Source organism: Anolis sagrei, chromosome 4, assembly GCF_037176765.1.
Source record: "Anolis sagrei isolate rAnoSag1 chromosome 4, rAnoSag1.mat, whole genome shotgun sequence".
Classification (NCBI taxonomy): Eukaryota; Metazoa; Chordata; class Lepidosauria; order Squamata; family Dactyloidae; genus Anolis; species Anolis sagrei.
Window position 1 is genome coordinate 214183069 of NC_090024.1, and position 21571 is coordinate 214204639.

Genomic DNA, 21571 nt, shown 5'->3' on the forward strand with positions numbered 1-21571 from the left:
CATTTGACTTCCCACCTTGGCATTCCAGTCTCCTGTAATGAAAATAATGTCTCTTTTTGGTGTATTATCCAGTAGGTCCTGCAGATCCTCATAGAACTGATCTACTTCTGCTTCTTCAGCAGCTGTGGTTGGGGCGTATATTTGGATCACTGTGATGTTGAAAGGCTTTCCTTGCACTCGAATTGAGATCATTCTGTCATTTTTTGGGTTGTATCCAAGCACCGCTTTAGCGAATTTCTTATTAATTATGAAGGCTACTCCATTTCTTCGATGTTCCTCTTGTCCGCAGTAGTAGATCTGGTGGTCATCTGATGTGAAGTGGCCCATTCCAGTCCATTTCAGTTCGCTGACCCCCAGAATGTCTATCTTTAGTCTTGACATCTCACCAATAACAACATCCAATTTGCCCTGGCTCATAGATCTTACATTCCAGGTTCCTATGGTGTGTTGATCTTTAGAGCATCGGATTCGTCGTTCGCCTCCAGTACCGTCGGCCGCTAGCCTTCCTTTCGGCTTTGAGCTAGCTGCGTCATCACATCTGGGGCTAGTTGAACTTATCCTCTGCTCCTCCCCAGTAGCATTTTGGCCATCTTCCGACCTGGGAGTCCCATCTTCCAATGGCATACCGACATATCTCTGGTTGTACTGGTCCATTTAGTTTTTTTGGCAAGGATACTGGGGTGGTTTGCCGTTGCCTTCCCCAGGGATCACGCTTGGTCTGATCTCTCTGCCACGACCGTCCCGTCTTGGGTGTCCCTTCACGGTTTCGCTCATGACATCATTGAGGTGCTCAAGCTCCAGCGCCCCGACAAGGCGGTGATCCTTTGCTGGAGGTGTATATGTATATTTCTGTGTTTATATGTGAATACGTATATTGTGTATATGTGTGTGCTTGTTTATATGCATATATGTGTGTTTATATGTGTGTATGTATGTGTATATGTGTGTAGATGTATATGCGTGTAGGTGTGTGTGTGTGTGCATACTGTGTGTGTATTTGTGTGTGCTTGCGTATATGTGTCTGTATGTGTGCATGTGTATATGTATATTTGTGTTTATATTTGTACACGTATATTGTGTATATGTGTGTGCTTTATATGCATATTGTGTTTATATGTGTGTAGATGTATATGTATGTGTGTGTATATTTGTGTGTGCTTGCGTATATGTGTGTCTGTATGTATGCTTGTGTATATGTGTCTGTATGTGTGCTTGTGTATATGTATATTTCTGTTTACATGTGTATACGTATATTGTGTATGTGTGCTTGTTTATATGCATATATATGTGTGTATGTATGTGTGCACGTGTATATGTATGTATGGCTTATTTTGGGGTGTTTTAAAGTCCATTCTGGGGGGGGTTTTGTGTGTGTGTTTTTAGGAGTGATGGTCACTCGTTGTGTTGTGTCCAAATTTGGTGTCAAGTCGCCCAGTGTTTTTTGAGTTATATTAATCCCACAAACGAACATTACATTTGTATTTATATACCTTTTTCTTTCAATTTATACATTTTGTTACTTGCTTTCACGATTCCGTAGCATTGAACCCTGCCAGTGAAAGCTGTGTCAAACTGTATTCCTTCTAGCAGGCCTGGGCCAACTTGGGCCTTCTCCCCAGGCGGTTTGGACTTCAACTCCCAGCATGCCTCAGTGCCTCAGGCCCCTTCCTGAGGCACTGAGGCATGCTGGGAGTTGAAGTCCAAACCGACTGGGGAGAAGGCCCAAGTTGGCCCAGGCCTGTGTGGGCAAGGGTGAAGCTGCGTTCCTCCAACTCCCAGAATTCTTGAGCATTGACGACGCAGGCGAAGGCTTCTGGGAGTTGGAGGCGGCCCTTTGGACGGGACGCAAAAGCAGAAGCACGGCGCCATGGAAGAAGCCGGCGGCGGCGTGTTCGCTTTCCGGGACGTCCGCTGGGAGCCGGACCCAACCCTGGCGTTCCCGCCGTGCGCCCGCCTCCCGGGCCCGGCTCCGCTGGTGCTGGACAACGGCTCCTTCCAGCTGCGGCTGGGCTGGGCCTGCGCGGACCCGGCGGTGCCGGCGGAGCCCTTGCTGCGCTTCCGCTCGCTGGTGGCGCGGAGCCGGGGCGCGCGCGGGGGCGGGGGCGGGGCCGGGCCCGAGCTGCAGGTGGGCAACGACGTGGGCAGCCCCGAGCCCCTCCGGTGGCTCCTCCGCTCGCCCTTCGACCGCAACGTCCCCGTCCAGATGGAGCTGCAGGAGCTGCTCCTCGACCACGGCCTCCAACGCCTCGGCCTCGGCCTCGCCGCCCAGGTCAGCCCTACTGTTCGTGAGGAGGGGGCTGGCATACATCATCACCGCCATTATTATTGTTGGGGTGAAAGGTCTTAGCAAAGACTAAATTTCTTCTTCTTCTTCTTCTTCTTCTTCTTCTTATTATTATTATTATTATTAGCCGTCCCCTGCCACGCGTGACAGTGGCCCAGACTGTGTATATGTGTTTTGTGTGTATATATATTTTTATATGTGTGTCTGCGTGTATATATGTGGTTTTGCACATGTGTTATCTTCTATCTATCTATCTATCTATCTATATATAAATGCTCTGTGCATAATGAGTGCCTTAAAAACAAAAGAACCAATGAACGAAATCACACCAAATTTGGCAACAAAACATCTCAATACACAAGGAGTGACCATCACTCAAAAATTATGATTTTGTCATTTGGGAGTTGTAGTTGCTGGGATTTATAGTTCACCTATAATCAAAGAGCATTCTGAACTCCCTCAACGATGGAATTGAACCAAACTTTGCACACAGGCCTCCCATGACCAATAGAAAATACTAGCAGCATTTTGGGGGCATAGACCTTGAGTTTGGGAGTTGTAGTTCACCCACATCCAGAGAGCACTGTGGACTCAAAACAATGATGGATCTGGACCAAACTTGGCACAAGCACTCAATACGCCCAAATATGAAGACAGATGGAGTTTGGGAGAAATAGACCTTGACATTGGGGAGTTGTAGTCACTGGGATTCACAGTTCACCTACAATCAAAGAGCATTCTGAACCCCACGAACGACAGAATTGGGGCAAACTTCCCACACAGAGCCCCCATGACCAACAGAAAATACTTAAGGCCATCCAGTCCAACTCCCTTCACCAGGGCAAGAAAACGTAATCAAAGTCCTCCTGACAAAGAGCCATCCAGCCATAGATATATATAGATAGATAGATAGATAGATAGATATTATTCACACACACACAGATATAGTATCATAGATTTGAAAGAGACCCTTAAAGAAGAACAGTGATATGTTGCATGTTCCAAGGTGGGCAAACCAGACACTCTCCACATCAACGCTGACAAATAAACAGCAAGGAATTCTGTGTACCCACAAGCATAAAGATATTACATATCTTAGAAACCAACACTTTCTCATTACTTTATTTTTCAGATCAACAGACTGGGCCACAGCAACGTGTGGCAGAGGACAGCTAGTGGCTTTTTAAGTCTCTTCTGCTGTGTTTTTCAGTGTTTTTATGAGTGATGGTCACTCGTTGGCCTGCTAGGTGTATTGTGTCCAAATTTGGTGTCAATTCATTCATTGGTTTTTGAGTTATGTTAATCCCACAAATGAACATAACATTTTTATTTATATAGACTAGCTGTCCCCTGCCACACGTTGCTGTGGCCCAGTCTGGTGATCTGGAAAATAAAATAATGAGAAAGTATTGGTTTCTAATATGTGTAATATCTTTATGCTTGTGGGTAAACAGTATTTCTTGCTGTTTCTTTGTCAGTGTTGATGTGAAGAGTGTCTGGTTTGCCTACTCTGGAACATGCAACATATAATTGTCCTTCTTTAGGGGTCCCTTTCAAACCTAAGATAATATATCTCTCTGTGTGTGAATCATATCTATCTATATCTATGGCTGGATGTCTCTTTGTCAGGAGGGCGTTGATTATGTTTTCTTGCCCTGGTGAAAGAGTTGAGCTGGATGGCGTTGAGTATGGGGGTTTTGTGTGGGAAGTTTGCCCCAATTCTAACGTTCGTGGGGTTCAGAATGCTTTTTGATTGTAGGTGAACTATAAATCCCAGTAACTACAGCTCCCAAAGGTCAAGGCCTATTCCCCCCAAACTCTATCTGTGTTCATATTGGGGCATATGAAATATTCGTGCCAAGTTTGGTCCAGATACACCATTGTTTGAGTCCACAGTGCTCTCTGAATGTAGGTGAACTACAACTCCCAAACTCAAAGTCAATGCCCACCAAACCCTTCTAGTGTTTTCTGTTGGTCATGGGAGTCCTGTGTGCCACGTTTGGTTCAATTCCATCATTGTTGGAGTTCAGAATGTTCTTTGATTGTAAGTAAACTATAAATCCCAGCAACCACAACTCCCAAATGACAAAATCAATTTTTGTGAGTGGTGGTCACTCCTTGGGTTAGTAGGTGTCTTGTAGCCAAATTTGGCAGCAATTCATCCAGTGGTTTTTGAGTTATATCAATCCCACAAACTAACATTACATTTTTATTTAGATGGATAGATAGATAGATTATTATTGAGGGAGCCATGGCTGTTAAAGTGATGTCAAACATTATTAATTCTACAGTATAGAGGCACTTCCAGAGACTCCTAGAGAAGTGTTCATTAAAATATTCACTCTGGGAATCTCTAGGACTCCAGTGTCTCTGTGGTCAACTTCTGGAGGTAGTTGACCATGGAGCCACACTAGTGGACCTTAGGATTCCTAGATAGCATTTCAATCAAATCTGTGAACTACAGAAGTCAAGCCCGTGTGAAGGACCAATATACTTCCCAAAACAGAGAAATATTATGCCCTACTCACATATCAAAAAGTTTATTTTAGAGAATGGTAAGTGTTGGCAACCCCTTCAGGCAGTATACAAATATCACAAATAAATAATTAAACAGTGTTCTCTATTATGAGCATCATATTGGCTTTGTTTTTGTAAGGTTTTGCACACATATTTTGACATCTAATGCTTGACTCTGTCTCACTCCTTACCTTCTTTATAGGGCTGTGTTGACCATCCAGTTGTGATGACAGAAGCTGTCTGCAATCCTCTGTATTCAAGGCAAATGATGTCAGAGCTGCTTTTTGAATGTTACCAGGTCCCAAAGGTTTCTTATGGTGTGGACAGTCTGTACAGCTTCTATCACAACAAAAGACAGGGCTGGCCCTGCAGTGGTCTCATAGTTTCTTCTGGATATCAATGCACACATATTTTACCAATATTAGATGGAAGGTAAGCTTGGTGGTTATTACAAGTTAGTATACACTGCTTTATACTGAATAGGCATCCTTGTTTTTTATCTTCTTATTATTTATTTATATTCCATCCTTCTCACCTTGCAGGGGACTCAGGGCGGATCACAATGCACATATACATGGCAAACATTCAATGGCATAGACACACGACATATATAGACAGACCTGGACCTGGGACAATACATTAAGGGCATTTTGGTGGAGGATATATCTCAATGGGTTTCCCTGGATCCCCAGGGACTCTTAATATTATTACCAATTACCAAAATGTGCTATACTAAGTTCAAGGAGTTTTAGTAGCTAAGGAAATTGAGGCTTCTGGGAGTAGTAGTGAGAAGGAGTCAAAGTGTGAGTTAAGAGAATGAGGGAGAGAAAAGCCATTTGTTATGGGCAGAAGGAGCAAGTGGCTAAACCTTGTGTCAGGTTAAAGTGGCAAAAGTGATGTCAGGAGAATTGGAATGGTTGAATGAATTACTCATTCATTGTTGTCCATTAATAGTTGCTTTTGTCTTCAGCTTAGGAAGCTCTTGTGTTCCCAATTGAATAAAAGATAAACAGTATTGTTCTGAACTTTGATGATTCATCGCCTTGAAATCTCTGATATGAAGATCCCCATTACATTACTTTCCTAAGTCATACAAATTTATTTTTCTTCTTTACTATGGATTGGTAGGTTGGATGCTAGAAACTGTAAGCGTATAAATCTGGGAGGATGCCAGGCTACTATGTACCTTCAGCGTCTTCTTCAGCTAAAATATCCTGGGCATTTTGCTGCCATCTCTCTGAGCCGTGTAGAGGAAATACTCCATGAGCATAGCTATGTTGCAGAAGATTACAAAGAAGGTAAGCATCGATATCAAAGCTGCCATGAAACTTCAATTTACATTTCATGCTGCTTATTTATTCATTTGTTATATGTTGCTTAATGTAATAATGTTAAATGATTAGACACAAAATAACTAAAATGTATATGTATGTATATGAGTATATACACAAACATGACTAGACAACTGTACACACACACAGACACACACACACACAACAGTAAAAAGGACAGCATCATGATAATTAGTTCTGAAGGGATCAACTATTAATGTTATTGTTACTAATTATTATTATTGCTGCTTTGCATACCGTCCCTGGAGAAAAGCAATGTATAAATCCAGTAAATAAAGTTGTTGGGTTTCTCTTGTGTCATCAGATTTCCAGACCTCAGTGAGTAGCTAGACTAGAGATAGGATTAAGTGGAGGGATTCCTTTCCCCACTTTACCATGCATGTTTCCCAAAAGGGCTTTGTCTTTACTCCTCCTGCTAGCCACTGTCTCCTTCCCCCCTCCCCTTTTGATGATACAGGAATAGAATTTTGTGAAGGAACTTCACATTTAAGTTTATTGCCCTGGGTTGACCAGGTGGTCTCCACCATTGTTCTCTTTTGCCTTTTCTTCCTTCCAGTGAGGGCACCTTTTGCCTTTCTGTTTAGGCAAAATGAAGCTGCATGGATTTATTTTTTGACTTTTTGCCTTTTTAATTCTTTAGAAGATGAGATTTTGTAAGCTAGTTAGCTCCAAGTACTTTTCTATGCAGAATGTATTTCTTTCACTTCAATAAATATTTTTGAACCTAAAGTTCTGACTCTGCAATCCTGTGCCATCCTAAGAATAGAAGCTTATCCCAGTTCCACCACACGTAAGTTTCTGCTGGTTATGAAGTTTACTTCTGGTACACTGCTATATTTTTGGTGGGATCACTCCAACTGACGCTTATTTTGAGCCTAACAGCTCAAATTCCCCAACAAAAGTCAATATCATTGACAGGGTTTGAAGAGACTTCAGGCTGGTCTTGAAATGATGTGCTAAGAAAGAGTCCTTGGATAACTTCTTATCCATGCAGAAAGACTGCATGTTGGCATTCCTAGTCATAGTTTATTAATAATTGGACCATAGGCCATTTACATGCAAAATAAATGCAATATGATATAAAAGTGTCACAGTGTAAAACTACCACATAAAATAATTGTCATATAGATCTTGCATATTAAAAAGTTACAATTAAAATGCAGTACAACTATACCACAATATAATACCAGACCACTAGGAACACCCCAGACTCCTATTTCATAACTGCTCAGAGTCTGACTCATGTACAAGGAGATTACTATTTAATGTTACAACAGCATGGCTGAATTAGAAAACTCCAAATGTGGCTTCTTGTGCTTTGGTTTTTTTTTTTTCACGTAATGAAAAATCACACAGGTTGCTTAGATTGAAGCTGTGCACTATTGATAAGATACCGAGGAAGAGCAGAGTTTTGCTGTCCAGATCGGAGCACATTGTCAGAGACTGAGGTGGAGAACACTGCTTGGCTTAAATCTAAAAACAAGCACCAACATTCTCTTTTATTTTGTGCCCCTTTGAAAGGAAGCAGCAAAAAGCAGTCACCGTAATTTTCCCATTTTCCAGCCTGGACTAAGCTCTCCCCTTTCAGAAAAGGGGTGGTTTCTTTTTCAGTAAGATCTGGGTTGATTTATACATGGATTTTGTAAAATTACAACTTCCATGATTCCATAGCATTGAGCCATGGCAGTTAAAGTGGTGTCAAATTGCATTAATTGTAAAGTGTAGATACACTCTCTTCTTAGTGTCTGCCTTTGGGCTTTGGAACTCCCTTTCCAGAGAGGCTAAAATGTCCCTTGCCCTGCTGTTTTTCCAACAGCATGCTATAGTCTTTATTCAGGCAGGCTTTTAAAGCAGAAAGTTTTAAGGAAAAAGCCATGGTGTGCTGCATTGTTTTTTAATTATTTTAAAGTTTTTACTTATTTAATGTGGTTTCTACTTATTTGCTTTAGTAATTTCATGTTTAATTCTATTTTAATGTTTTTATTCTTTGGGTTTTAAATAGCATTTTTTAAGTTTGTGAGGAACTTTGGGTCTCAATCAAGAGAGAAAAGTGGGTATAAATAAATACAACAACAACAGACCAGTTAACTGCGTAGTATTTTATCTGTTTAATCGTGAATTATATTTCAATTTGTCTCTGTTTCAGACATATATTTCTAAATTTGGTTGTTTGTAACCAAATTTTAAAAATAAAAGCAAACAGTAGTGTAACATTATGTCATGACTTAAGATTCAAACTGAGTCTGAATATACTTCATCAGGCCTGTGTTTCTCAACCCATCAGATATACTAGCTAACCTTTTCCCCTCCCTTCCCCAGGTTATTGGAAATAACTTTGTGGTGGAAAAAAATTTGAACAATTATATGCACACTTGAAGTAATGCAAAACACAATGTTAGTTTTACTTGGTTTGAATTGAAATCATTCAGCCAAAGTTAATTATGACTTTATAACAGTGGGACCTATGCCCAACTAATTTAGTCCAGATCCAGCTCAGTATGACATAATAACTGTTTATGCTGAAGTCATTTCGGGGACAATACATAGCCCTGTTTTCTACTATACTGCACACTTCTAGCAAGCTCCATTGCTGCATGCCTTTTGTACCCTTATTTGATTATATGTTTCTGTATCAAGCAGTCTGAGTTTTCTCTGGACCAGAATTTGGCATGTTGGGTTCCAATATCTGTTACGTATGACTGAGCTACTTTGGAGCAAACATCGCTCCTTATCTTCTAGTGGATGCAGACCCATCTGTTAATGCTTTTAATTATTCTCCCAGTGGTAGATTCTCTAAAAAAATACTAGAGATAATAGTGAGCATAGAAAGTAACATGTATTTGTTTTATCAAGATTACTTTCTTCTTAATTTGCTTAAGTAGATACTTCCAAAAGCATTAATGCTTAGACGGGGAAACTCATTGTTGTGCTTTCAAAACACTTGAACAGAGATGCAGAAGTGGAGATCGCCAGAATATTATGAAAACAATGTGCATAAGATGCAGCTGCCTTTTTCAAATAAACTCCTGGGGAGCACTTTCACCTCTGAAGAGAAGCAGGAGAGGAGGCAGCAGCAGCTTCGACGTCTCCAAGAGCTGAATGCTCGCCGACGAGAGGAAAAGCTTCAACTGGATCAAGAGAGGTTGGACAGGCTGCTTTATGTTCAGGTAGCTTTGCACAGTGTGCATGTGTTGCACTTCCAGTTTGTGAGGACTGAAAAAAGGGAAGCTACAGGGAAAATTCTTAAGTTCAAACTGTCTGAAAAATGCTTTCCCCCTATGTATTCCTGATAGAGCCCTAAGATGCCCGAGAGATGGGTTTTCTCTTGCTCCTGCCAACATCAAGCGTTTGTCTGTTGGGGACATGAGAGATACCATTCTCAGTAGCTGCACCCAGCCTGGATAATTCCTTTCTACAGAAGGCTAGGCTGGCTCCTTCTCTGCTTTCCTTTTGCTGATAGACAAGGACCTTTTTATTCCAACAGGCTGTTATTGACTAATTCATGTCAGGGAGCCCTTTATGGCTTGTGTGTTCTATATTTTTAACTTTATTATTACACTTTTAAAATATTATTTTCTTCTTTTTAAAGGTCAGTGGTACTTTAATGAGATGATGGCTTATTTGTGTTAATATTTTTTTTAATTAATCTTTTTGTTAACTTTGTTTTTAGTCTTTGTAAACTGACTTGGGTTCTATGCTGGGAGAGATGTGGAATGAGAAATAAATGGATAAGTAGAGTTTTGTTGCTCACAAATAGCAAACCTCATTCTGTGGAAAAGGTTCCTTTAATAGGGTCTGTTGGATATCACACCAATTAAGGAGAGACAGATATCACATGATTTCTAGTAAATAATAATGTGTGTGTTATTTATTTGGGAATATGTTAGCATATTGTGTATTCCTGCATGGCAGGGGGCTTGACAGGATGGCCTTTGTGGTCCAACTCTGTGATTCTGTAGCAGATGGGACTTCTTTCAGTATTTCCCACAATTATAATGCATAACATCTAACAGGCAACATCTATATGTTAGGGTCAATACTAATAATGCTAACAATTACCTGATTCCTTTCTTCTATTAAGTTTTAAACTATAGATCTAAAAATATAAGGAAATGAAAAGGAGAGAAAATAGGTGGTGAAAGTACATAAAATGCAATGTTGAACTAAATATAAGCTGTGGCTTAAATTCAGTTGCTAATTCCATTTAGAGTAGACCCACTAATTGATGCATATTAAATTGACACTTAAAATCTTTTGAATCAGTCTGCTCTAGTTAAACCTAATTTGGATTTAGAATTTATGTTCAAATGATAGATATTAAAAACAACTATCTCTATGACTTGTGTGTATATGTATAGATAAAACTATCAGATTTATATCGCTTTTTATGCTTTGTGTACAGGAACTGTTGGAAGATGGTCAGGTGGATCAGTTTCACAAAGCTTTGGTGGAACTGAACATGGACTCTGCTGAAGAACTTCAGTCTTATATCCACAAGCTGAATTTGGCCATTGAGCAAACTAAGCAGAAAATTCTACAAGCAGAAGTTACTGCTGAAGTGGATGTTGTGGATAGCAAGCCAGAGGTATGATAGTGTGGTCACATTACTATCTTCAATACATAACCATAAGTAAAAGAGTTTTGAGATTTTACAATATGTTGTCCTACCAGTGCATGCAGGCTTCTCTACTGCTAACTCCTACTGCTTTGTCTTCTATTTTGCCATCCTTACTCAAATAGAAAAATCAGCTGTTGAAGGATGTTAGGATTGCATCCCAAAATGGGCAAGTGAGAATCAAGAGGGGAATTGCATTATGTCCATGGGAATCCTGAGGTTTTCAGAAGCAGATTTACTGGTATCCAGGAGTGCAAATAGGTATAGGAATATATTTATTTATTTATTTATTTATTATTTGCACTTGTTAACCGCCACTCTCAAACCCGAAGGCGACTCGTGGCGGTGTACAGAACATAGAACACAAAGGACAACAGGTTACAATAAATCAGGACCACAACACACATCTTACTAATACACAGCTACTTAACTAAAAATCCGCTTCGTCTTGTTTAGGGTCATAATCAATCTCGTAGTCATGGTCCATTCCGGTGGTCATTCCAAAAACATAGCACTTAGTTGAAGGCCTTCTCAAAGAGCCAGGTTTTCAGGCCCTTGCGGAAGGCCATGAGGGAAGGCGCCTGTCTGATTTCAGCAGGGAGGGAGTTCCACAGCCGGGGGGCCACCACCGAGAAGGCCCGCTCTCTTGTCCCCGCCAGGCGTGCCTGTGAGGCAGGCGGGACCGAGAGAAGGGCCTCCCCGGATGATCTTAAGGTCCTCGTGGGCTCGTAGGCCGAGATGCGGTTCTCAAGGTATTTTGGGCCGGAACCGTTTAGGGCTTTGTAGGATAACACCAGCACCTTAAATTGGGCCCGGTAGCTAATTGGCAGCCAGTGGAGCTGGGACAGCAAGGGCGTTGTGTGCTCCCTGCGTCCCGCTCCGGTTAACAACATGGCTGCCGCACGCTGGACTAGCTGGAGCTTCCGGGCCGTCTTCAAGGGCAGCCCCACGTAGAGAGCGTTGCAGTAGTCGAGGCGGGATGTGACCAAAGCGTGTACCACCGTGGCCAAGTCAGACTTCCCAAGATACGGGCGCAGCTGGCGCACGAGCCGAAGCTGTGCAAATGCTCCCCTGGTCACCGCCGAAACCTGGGGATCCAGGCTCAGTGATGAGTCCAGGGTCACACCCAAGCTGCGAACCTGTGCCTTCAAGGGGAGTGCGACCCCGTCCAGCACGGGCTGTAACCCTATACCCTGTTCGGCCTTGCGACTGACCAGGAGTACCTCTGTCTTGTCTGGATTTAATTTCAGTTTGTTCGCCCTCATCCAGACCGTCACAGCGGCCAGGCACCGGTTCAGGACTTCGACAGCCTCCTTAGTAGCAGGTGGAAAGGAGTGACAGGCACACCATATATAGATACAGATGCTAATTGTGGGTTATAAAAATCCCTTCTTATTTCAAAAACTCTTGTGGAAAACTAGTGGCATGTTTAGAGTTTAAATCAGGTGGGAAAGACCAGTGATACTATTAAACTGTAGCTCTTATCAGTGTATCAATGGATTCCGGAGGTGTGGGCCAACGTTTTGTCCACATAGTTTTACTGTAACCTCTTTGAAAGAGAAGATGGAAATAAGAAGGTAGTATAAATTGGAATTGTGCCCAGGTCTTCTTTGACATTTTCATATTTAACTGACATTTCTTATTTACTCTCAGAAAAAATCGTATTTTCATTTCCAAACAGATTTTTGATAGTAGTTTGAGATGCCAACAGCATAATTGCATACATAGGTTTACTTAGAAGACAAATCATGAGTTGTTTGCCTCAGAAAGCCAGCAATCTGAGCTGACTGTTAGCTGGTGTTGTTGAACCAGATAGAGAAAAAGTCTGATCAGCTTCTCGGGGCCTCTGTCCTGCTACTGCATTAATATTATAAAATGTGCTTTGTTTCAGTCGAACTGCGACACTACTAACATTCAGAAATGCAGTAGTGGCTGGAAATCTTCATTTGTCTTTAATGATAAGGTATAAAAGTAATGTGTTCTTTTTTTAAAAAAAAGGAAAATCACCCTTTTGAGTATACTTTTCTTCCTTTAGACATGATAATAATAATCATCATCAACAACAACATCTTTATTTATATCCCGCCACCATCTCCCAAAAGGGACTCGGGCGGCTTACAAGGCACACCAAGTGCAGTATATAACATAAAATGATACATAAGTATAAAACAATATAAAATTATACAAATTAAACAATATAAAATTTTATAATTATAAAATTATAAAAATAACCACTATCATGCTGCCTCTTCCTTTTAAAAAAAGGAAACCATGGCCTTTTCAGCCATTGTTCCTGTCCTACTATTGAATTCTATAGCATAACAGCAATTTGGATGATGCTAAGTGAATGGACAACAAAACACAGGAGATAAGATTTGGCCCAATAACCTGTCTACTGTTGGTCTCTAATGTCAAATCACATGGTATATCATGAACACTTTCTATAAATATAGAGTAATAAGACTGATCAAATATTAACATTGCATTATAAAGAGTGTAACAATAGAAAAACGTGTGTGGCCACAAAGGAATGCATGTAGAAGTACAGGGTGAGATGGCGGTGCCAGTAATTTTGAAGCAGAAAGCTCAAGGTTTTCGACAAACTTTAGATTTTATGAATGCCCAGCCCTAATTTATTGATAAAGTTGTATTCAGCATTTTATCCACAGCTCTGGTCCTATAGTTTGCTTTTGGAACAAGCCCATGCCCTGCCCTCTCTAATCTGATTATGCCCATCATATCCCTGGTTACTGGGTGTTGAGGTTGGTTTGATACAGTTTTACAGTGTTTTTATAAATGGGTGTTCTAAATGGGTTTAAATTCCGTATGTTATATTATATGTTATTATTTTAACTGTGTTTTAGTTGGTAAATTTTGTTATATGCTTGGTCCCCATGTAAGCCGCTCCAAGTCCCTTCAGGGAGATGGTGGTGGGGTATAAAAATAAAGTAGTAGTAGTAGTAGTAGTAGTTATTATTATTATTATTATTATTATTATTATTATTGATTTAGAGACAACCAAAAAAACACTACTTGTCTGCCACAATTAATGTGCAAAGGTGTACACAACAGCTATTGTTGGCATATGTAAATTTGTAGACATTTGTATGTATATAGCTTTGTGAATTGATGATGTGCATCCCCTTTGAAGTAGGTGAAAGAGGACAATTGACTAAAAATCCTTACATCTTTTTAAGCAGGAGTTTTCTGAGGACAAGTTTTGTTTACATACAGAGAAATGTTTAATACTTATTCTTATGTAAGTTTTTATTTTTAACTTGTGTAAACTTTCTTTTGTTCATGGTTGCTAAATATAAAAATAGCACTTTTGGTTTATAGTTGGCTAAAAGAAATCCTTGGCATAAATCCTCCCTAGCCTAGCATTACAGCACTAAATAAAGGAGTTTACCTTGGGTATGAAACCTCTCTTATTAAATAATATTTTAACATGATGATGGTTTTAAGCCTACAGAGAACTGAGAAGTCATACACTTGTCTTCATTTTAGCAGCCTGGTTTTGGCGGTCCTTTGAGGGCATAATAATTACTTCGAAAAAAATGTGGCAGTCTGAAAGTAGTAATTTTCCAAAATGCAGAATGTTTGCTTATTCAGCAAATATTTGTTTTCCAGGATCATATAAATAAGGTACAGAATGAAATGTTGATGATTCTATAAATGTACCAAATTTTGAAGGCATATTGAAAAGCTAAATTACTTTTATTACACTTTTTTTTCTTCCAAAACCCCCACCAAATAATAATGTTACTTAAGAGTAACTGGAAATAATATTTTCTTAAACCAAGTCAGGTAGGCATAGGCTCAAGTAAATGTGAGAATTTTCAAAATATTTGCCTTTTTCAGAACTAAATACTGCACATATTCAGCTGACAGGAAAGGATCATTTATCCTTGTCACAGGTAGATTTAGACCATGACATATCCATGTTAGCTTGTGTGGTTTTCCTGTTTACTGACATAGCCGTGATCTGTCTTTTCTAAGATTCCTGATCTGGATCCATTGGGTGGTGAACAAGCTATAGAAGACGTGGAAAGCATAAATGAATTTGAACCTTTATTTGCTGAAGAACAACCTGAAGCAGAAAAGCCGGTCATTACCGTTCAGGTTTGTCTTCATACGAATTTATTTATTTATTATACTTGTATACCGCCCCTCTCAGCCTGGAGGCAGTTTACATTTGGCAATCAATGCCCCACAAGATAAATACAGTCAAAAACATACATATAATATAAACCATGTAAAAACAATAAAAAATTAACAATTAAAACCATAAAGTACAGTTCTCAGCATCTCATCATTAAAATCATTTTCCATTGCATCGTCCTGTCGTTCCATGAGTCTCAATCAGTATATGAACAGATTCTTGTGGCTATAAAATATCTGTATGAAGCATCTTTTGTGAAGCATCCACTCAGTCTTCAGATACGTACTATTGGATTGCCATTCCCAGAATTTCTTATTGGCCATGCTGGCAGAGTTGTCTGGGAATGGAAGGTCAACATTTGGAACCCATATTTTGGGACCACTGCTCTGGGCTGTATTTGAAAACCACCGTTCTATTGAAAGTTAAACTCTGTTGCTTATTTTGCAAGGGCAACTATTGAAACGTGAGAGTAAATGGGGTAGAAAACTTCCTACTGGTGGCTTTCTACCAAGTGTAACTGCCTCAGAGGGAGGTTGAAATGGTCTTTCCTGTGTTTGAATGTATTTAAGAAGGGATATGTGCACACATAATATTAAAGAGTTTTGCAGGAGGAGCCACCTATGACTGGCATGTAGTCTGTAGAAAGGTCACTATGAGGAATTGTGGTCCTTGGATTAGCACATTTGGATTCAAAAGTTTCCTTGTGTTAGCTCTAGATGCAGGTGCCATTTTCAATATGTTAGGCATATCTGGTATTTGATGATATTGTTTCTCTGCACATGAACACTGCATTTCTAAAGCATTAAGTGCTTTAATGGCCCTGAGAGGGATTTAGAATGTGAAAGATACAGAAGAAGAAATAGTTGTATGTCATTTTAATCATGTTCGATACAAATTATGCCTTGTATGGATTATTATTAATGCACCGAACCTTAGATACACATGCCTTCAAAAACAGACTGTCTACTTAAAGCAGCTCCATGAATTTCTTAGGCAAGGAATATTCAGAAATTGTTTACTATTGTCTTCTTGTATAGGCTACAAAACATGAAAGATTACAGATCACTGTCTCTATCCCCCGAACTGCGCATGACAACAAGGAAACATAGAAGATACAGAATTAAAATCCTGATAATGTTTAATGATAAGGTGGAGTGGTCACTGAAAAAAAAACTTGAGAAAGAGAAAAAAAACACTTGACAGTCTCATTTCACCACTTTATGTCTTCCTCTGTTGCAGTCATATGAAACGGCAGCTAATAAGAGAGTATTGAAAATATGAGGTTTCTTTGGAAATGGGCAGTGAATAATTTGATCCATATAGCTAGCATTTTTACAGTAAAATCTAAAACATGGCAGATGTTTTGAATAGTCGTGAAGCCTTCTTCTGAAACTTTTGATATCTTTACAGCCTGTATTTAACCTGGCGGAGTACCATCAGCTTTTCATTGGCACAGAAAGAATCAGAGTTCCTGAAATTCTGTTCCAGCCATCCTTGATAGGAGAAGAGCAGGCAGGAATAGCTGAAACCATGCAGTTAGTCCTGGACAGGTTTGTGTTGAACTACCAATTGTTTAGTAAGTGACAGGAAGCCTGTCAATATTTGTTTGCATAGTTTCATAATCTTCTGTAGAATCCAAAGGAATACACTTCCTGTATTTATTTAAGAGAGAGACTGCATCACAGCTCACATTGGAAGGAATTTGGAGAAATCATGAGTTTAGATGTTACATGGGGCATTGTATTGTTGTCTGTTTTATCTGCTGTCTTGACCATAGTACAAAGGCAAGTCATAACCTGGAAAAAAAATAAGAAAAATAGGGAGACCATTAAGCCTCTACATGCATTTCTATTCAGATGTGATTTACACAGTGGCTACATTCAGACATAACACTAAACCACTGTCCTGGAAGTCTAAGGGCTCTTCTACACAGCCATATAATCCAGAATATCAAGGCAGATATTCCACATTATCTGCTTTGAACTGGATTATCTGAGTCTACACTGCTATATAATCGAGTTCAAAGCAAATAAGCTGGACTTTATACAACTGTGTGGAAGGGGCCTAAGACATGTATGCGGTTTCACTTTTTTCAAAAGGTGGAGAGAGAAAAGCTACACGTGCAAAACTGAAACTATGAACCTAACACACAATCTTAACCTTATGTCCGAGTGCAGTCACTGAAGAAGTAATAAGTCACCTGTGGAAGGATTTTATAAATAGAAAAAACAAATAAGAATGGTTTTTTAAAAAAAAACAGTAGTTGAAATAGTTTAACCCTACCATTATTGTAGAGAGCCTTTCTCTTACGATTGGCATGCACTAACTCATTGTATTAGAAGAATTAAATGATTCCTTATATAAGAACAAATTCCACAGATTTATTTTCAGGTCAGTGAGGTGCTGTTAGAAACTGGAAATTGTGATAGATTTTTTGGTTTTTTTTTAAAGGTACCCTAAAGAGCAGCAGGAAAAGCTTGTCCAGAATGTCTTCCTTACGGGTGGCAACGTGATGTATCCCGGAATGAAAGCACGAATCTGCAAGGAACTACTTGAAATGAGACCATTCCAGTCATCTTTTCAGGTGTAGTATTGATTTTGGCAAAGTGGTGGCTGCATATTCTATCTAAATATTCTGCATGCCAGTATCAGTGAAGGATCAATTGTCATGCATGTGAAATTGTTAGTTAGAAGGCTTTTTTTAATTGATTGAATATGCTAGCAGAAATTCAGCCATTTATTGACAGATGCTGATATAATATATCCGATATATAAACTGTAGACTTTCTTCATTCTCAGTCACCTTCAAGCTTATGCTTCAGTTTATTCAGTCAATAAACCTGTGGTCTATTTTAACTATAATTTGAAACAAGCCAACCTCAAACCATGGTTTAAGAAATGATTTATTTAAAACCAAAAATGTGCACATGTGAACTCAAGGAATTTAGCGGGATCTTGAATAAGTAAAGACAAACTTTTGAACCTTTTACCAGTAATTTAAAATCCCTTTTCTTTCACTAGACTTCACTTATGATTTTCATTTTTCTGGACAAAGTTACGCATCTATGCTTTTTTAAAACATTGGGAATAGCTGATGAAACAGATTTTCCGGTCCTTCCATTTTCTCTCTGTTTTGCTGGTTACTCATGCTCAGCAGAGGATTCTAGAACTACCTGCTGCTTACCTTCCCTGTTGTAGGCAAGGCTTACATAGCTACAGTTGCAACAGTTGCTGTAGAATACCACTCTTTCCTAGCTCAAGCGTGATTCCATTTTCACTACAGACGTGCTACTGGAAGTTAACCCTAAAGGTCTGAGTTTCTCTCAGCATCCTCCCAGTGTCACACCTAAAAAAAACCCCTCTTTCAGCTAGACTGAGGATGAAAAGTAAAAAAAAGGATGCTGGCAAGCATAAAAAGCTTTAAAAGGAGTTTCTTTGTCAGAGTCCTTGTTAAATGAGGTATGATTTTAGAGCTTGGGACCATTACATTTTAGGACTACAGTTCTCAGTATCTCTCAGCCCATATGGCTAGGCAGCCTGGAGGTTTATGGTAACTACTACAGAAATGTACTGTATATACTTGAGTATAAGCCAAATTTTTCAGCCCTTTTTTAGGCTGAAAAAGCCCCCCATGTCTTATACTCGAGTCAAAGTTATTTATTATTTTACTCTATTATTATCACATGTACATTATTTTACTCTATTATTGTTATGATTATTATTACATTTAGTATTTTGCTCTATTTATTATTTTTATTATTACATTTATTATTTTACTCTATTATTGTTACATTTATTATTTTACTCTGTTGTTACTGTTTTTATTACATTTCCATTATTTTACTTTATTATTGTTATTATTACATTTATTATTTTACTCTATTATTGGAAGGATACATAAGCACATTTACATTCAAGAAGGTTAGAATAATGGTTTAATCAGAGTTGGACAGTTTTATCTTAAATTACAGTTTAATGTAAATATTTAAGAACCTACTGATGCTTCAATTAATGTAATTTTATTGGTATCTATTTTTATTTTGAAATTTACCAGTAGCTGCTGCATTTCCCACCCTAGGCTTATACTTGAGTCAACATATTTTCCCAGTTTTTTGTGGTAAAATTTGGTGCCTTGGCGTATATTTAGGTCATCTTATACTCAAGTATATACAGTAATTTATTACTATTCTGAATACAAGTGAGCTAAACACTTGATTTCTGTAGTCAGATACAGTATGTTATTGCACACATCTACTGAGAAGGAACAGTTTAGGAAAGTTACTGCTTTTTTGGCCATTGCTTATGGGAACATCTATCCAACCTTTATTGGGAAATGGTGCTTAATAATGTGGATCTTTGGTTTGATACAGGAAGACTCTCAATGTTCTTAATTATAATGATAAATAGGAGACTAGGGTTTCTGCTTTATTGTATTTTTTAAAAAAAACATATACTTCTATCCCATATACCAGCATCCAAAGCCACTACAGTGTTCCCTCGCTACTTCACGGTTCGCTTTTAGCAGACTCACTGTTTCGCGGGTTTTTTGAAAATCTTAATAAAACTTCAGGGACCCCGGAAGTACGGCGGCCTGAGGCACAGTGGGGAAGACCTGCCTCCTTGGCCTCTACAGACCTCGGAAGTGTGGCGGCCTGAGGCACGGCAGGGAAGGCCTGCCTCCCTGGCCTGCTGCTGCCTGCGTGGCTCCAAAGGCTCTGCAGAGGTCAGGGAGGCAGGCAGGCATCCTTGGGATGGGCTGGGAGGTGGGTAAGGAAGCGCTGGTAAGAAAATAATTTATAAAATATATTTTAAAATGTATAAATATTAAAATTAATACGGTGTCCCTACTTCGTGGATTTTCATTTATTGTGGATGGTCCTGGAACAGAACCCCCGCAATAAGTGAGGGAACACTGTACATAAGAAGAATAACATAAAAGGAGCCTAGTGTGCAAAACTAATAAAATACACTTCAAATGTCAAAGCAAATGTAAATAATAATAATATGCTTCTTTAATCTTTAACAAAATCAAAACATTTATTTTGGAATATAATGACACTAAACATTTTTTTTTCTGGAGAAGCTCTCCAATAAGAAAAATACAAGGATAAATGGACATAGTCTTTAATCTAAATGTCATTGTTAGTCTTAAAGTAAACCACTGAATCAATAAAACATACATAGGTATTGACCTATCAAAGCCCCATTGCTACTGAAGCTGATATTAATGGATTTAGGTCTTTATCATTGACTATCAGTATACATGACTGCAGAAGGTTGGGAACACTTAGAGAAGAAAGGCCCAAGAATAGGATATGAAGAAATAGGTTAACATAGAAGACAATGGTTTTTCAGATGGTTGCTCTATATACCATTTTTTGGGCTTCTTGTTGCCATTCTGGTTCTGGCCCTAATAAGACTTCTGTTCTTGTCTTGCTGCCATGAAGGTGCATCTCGCTTCCAACCCTGTCCTGGATGCATGGTATGGCGCTCGGGCCTGGGCCTTGGAGTACATGAACCGAGAAGAAGGCTGGATTACTCGGAAGGATTATGAAGAGAAAGGTGGCGAATACCTTCAGGAGCACTGTGCTTCCAACATCTACGTACCGATCCGTCTTCCAAAGCAGGCCCCAAGGACAGCTGAAACATCAGCATCAACTAAAGTGCCAGGAACAGTCACAAGCAATCCTCCTGAGCAGGCATAATCTGCAGATTGCTGGGATATGTAACCTGGAAATAGGAATGAACCATGTGGAAGATACTGTTTCTCAGAGCTGTGAAGTAGCTGCCTTTCAACACAAATGAACATGATTTTAGCTTCAGCATTTCTTGCTTGGCTTACTATATGTGATATTTTCAGGACACATAAACTTCTGAAGTGGTAACAAAACTCTTTGTCTAGTCTCCACATTGATATGCCCGGTTTGTGGTAACCATGGCATAATTATATGCTCTGCATCAGGTTTTGGTGAGAAAAGAGCAAAACAAATATTTCAGAGAAAATGCTTATTGGCCTCCTTGAGGCTATTGTCTTAATGTATATATTTTTAAAAAATAATCAACATTGTAAAATATATCAACAATGTAAATAAAAGCTCTGGAATTTTTTTAATCTTTCAGTGTCAAAACATTGTGTTTCTAACATACCAAAATCATCATTTCCATAAATCTAGGAGGCACAACCACTGATCTTACAGGCTGGGGGCTTGTGGGAGTTGTGGTCCAATTTTCCCCCTTGTGGTTTGGTTTTGTCACCTTTAAATTAATTACTCGTATTAAATTGTTTGTTCGCATTTGTAGTAAAGGCCATTTCAACAGACCTTCCAGTGGCTATGCTTGTCCAGAAGGGGGAGCCTTTGTCCAATGGAAAAAATATGCAAGGGAACAACTATCAACAAAATTGGGATTTCCAGTTAGTGGATTTTTAAAAATATCCTGCTATCAAATCTATTTGGGGGGAAAAATAGTTGGACATTCCACCCCCAGAATGTCCCCTAAGGAAGGGATCTCATCTATACAGCAATTTAAGAAGTTGTGATTCAATGTCAGAAGTGATTCAATGCCAGTCAGAAGAGAACATTTCACAGGTGAATTTTAAAATAGATAAAGATGTTTGAGATGAGTGGTATCTGAGGATACAT

The 21571-nt window shown here is 39.2% G+C and overlaps 1 protein-coding gene across 1 annotated transcript; it reads left to right on the forward strand.

Annotated features, from left to right (window-relative positions):
- The first annotated feature begins 1720 nt into the window (after positions 1-1720).
- Positions 1721-21042, forward strand: ACTR5 (actin related protein 5). Its single transcript, XM_060772238.2, has 9 exons — positions 1721-2269; positions 5004-5233; positions 5930-6099; positions 9103-9320; positions 10556-10738; positions 14768-14890; positions 16341-16480; positions 17382-17514; positions 20378-21042. Exons 1-9 carry the CDS (start codon positions 1868-1870, stop codon positions 20633-20635), a joined length of 1857 nt encoding a protein of 618 aa, XP_060628221.2. The 5' UTR covers positions 1721-1867; the 3' UTR covers positions 20636-21042.
- Positions 21043-21571: the final 529 nt, after the last annotated feature.